Source organism: Alternaria ethzedia, assembly GCF_023757985.1.
Source record: "Alternaria ethzedia strain BMP 0044 chromosome Unknown scaffold_65, whole genome shotgun sequence".
Taxonomy (NCBI): Eukaryota; Fungi; Ascomycota; class Dothideomycetes; order Pleosporales; family Pleosporaceae; genus Alternaria; species Alternaria ethzedia.
The window spans coordinates 22,290-24,216 of NW_026056258.1; the positions used below are offsets into that span (position 1 = coordinate 22,290).

General features: G+C 50.9%; 1 protein-coding gene across 1 annotated transcript; it reads left to right on the plus strand.

Annotated features, from left to right (window-relative positions):
• Nucleotides 1-1,153: 1,153 nt before the first annotated feature.
• J4E87_011036 (uncharacterized protein) lies at nt 1,154-1,625 on the plus strand (the record flags this gene model as incomplete). The annotated part of the gene is made up of 2 exons (XM_049382603.1): nt 1,154-1,158; nt 1,328-1,625. The coding sequence occupies 2 exons, from the start codon at nt 1,154-1,156 to the stop codon at nt 1,623-1,625; spliced, it is 303 nt and encodes a 100-aa protein (XP_049227660.1).
• Between the last annotated feature and the right edge of the window lie 302 nt (nt 1,626-1,927).

Consider the following 1,927-nt stretch of genomic DNA (forward strand, 5'->3'; position numbering starts at 1 on the left):
CATTCTGTCGATGTTGATCCGGTCCTGGAACCGGCTGAACAAGATGTTGAACGGAGGACGCATGCCAAGCCAACAGGAATTTGTGAAAGCTTATGCGGAGGGTTGGTGGAGTTACGAACTGAGCAAGACGCATTGCAGCGGGAAGGATTGTCCCCTTCTTGATATTCACGAAGTATATGCTGCGAGAGGCAAACGTTTTCGCAGAGAACACCATGTTCCGTTTTGGGATCAACCCCTTATTTGGTGATTTCCTACGAGCCTCCAGGGCAACACAACACATTCCATTGCGAAAGCGAAGGTGTCGCAGGGCGCTAAGATCGAGCGTGTTGCCGTCTTCCTGCACTTTGACGACGTGATATCACATTTGTATCAACTTCAGTCTCGCCAGCTCCTCGCCAGCCGGCTGTCTGACTGCCCCGACGAGCTGTTGTACACAGCTATGAGGTATAACAAACACTACTCCAAGACGAAGAGAGCTACGCAGGCGCATGCGAGGTCTTATGCAGTGCGCATTGAACGCATTCGCATCAGAGACTACGAACCCAAGCGGCGTAATCAGGCTCATTACGTGGAGGCATAACTAGGTATGTCCGAACAATCAACTTTGAGAGCGGTGTAGAGTTTGCACCCGGATAGAATTCATGAATAGCAAAGATGACACTATCTCACCTGTGGCCACGCGTACTTTGAACCTCGTACAACCGTACAAACCTATATACCATACGAGAAGTCGCAGAACAGAGTTGTGCCTGTGCGCGGATGCTCGGCAGAATTGCACGCACTACGTGGACGCACAACCAAACATTAGCCGCAACAGTCCCGGATTTCTCGGGTCATTTCGTATTCGGCAATACCGCGGTGGTAAGACGTCAGACCAAGCTTCCCCATCAAGCTCGACAAATGCTATTAATACAGCGATCGTCATTTCAATCCCCAGGAACGACGTCACATGCTCGCAATCGGGTCACCAAGGCAGCTAGTCGCGCCATGTAGCGGTCGACAAGCGTGGCGTGGCCGGTAATGTAAAGAGCTCGAGGTGCCTGCGATATATTCGTTCCTACAAGTCACCCCTTCTAATCCATCGACATTCAACAACATCCGGACTCTTCCACCTCACTTTCGTTCACGAATCTCTCTCCTGCCAACCGCCACCATGAAGTTCTCTACTATCGCATCCGTCTTTGCTGTCGCCGTAGCCGGTGCCCCAACTGATGTGACACCCCGATACGACGTCACCGATTTCATTGCATACTGTTCTACAGACGGTGGATCATGCTAGTACGTTCTTCCCCGTCTTCCCGTCATCACTCAGCTGACACGCGCGTAGCTACGACTTCGCCGTCGTTCAACATGCCAACGGCGAGACAATCCCTACCCAGTGCAACACCGCGGCCGACAGCGACGATGGAGCCCTGCCCGGCGTCTCTGACGGCAAATGCAACTCTTCGCGCACTTTTGCTGTCATCAGGAACGAGGACGGCAGCCTCAACTTCTCCGTCACTCAGCAGATTACGCCTATTTCTTACACGACTGGCAACCACACTATCCCCGCTGATCAGATCGAGAAGAAGGATGGCGCGGAGACTTACGTTGGGCCGAAGAGCTTCGGCCTTTACAGCTCTTAAGATGTCACGACAAATTATATAAGGAACGCTTATATAGATAAATAGACTTGTACTTTTATTCGTTCTCTAAGCTGTGATACTCTCTGAGTCTGCTTGTCCGAAAGTGAAGATTTCGTGATGTCTCGATAGCCTTGTTCGACCAGATACCGAATCCTCAACCTCAAGTAGAAGGTCTAGCCGTGAGGACTTACAGCATGCTCACCTTTCTGATCTCTACGTTCACAACACCGGGTGCATTTCAGTGTGCAGTTGCTGTTGATAGTAATGTAGTTCATTCGGCTAAATACGGGGACTAATAGATT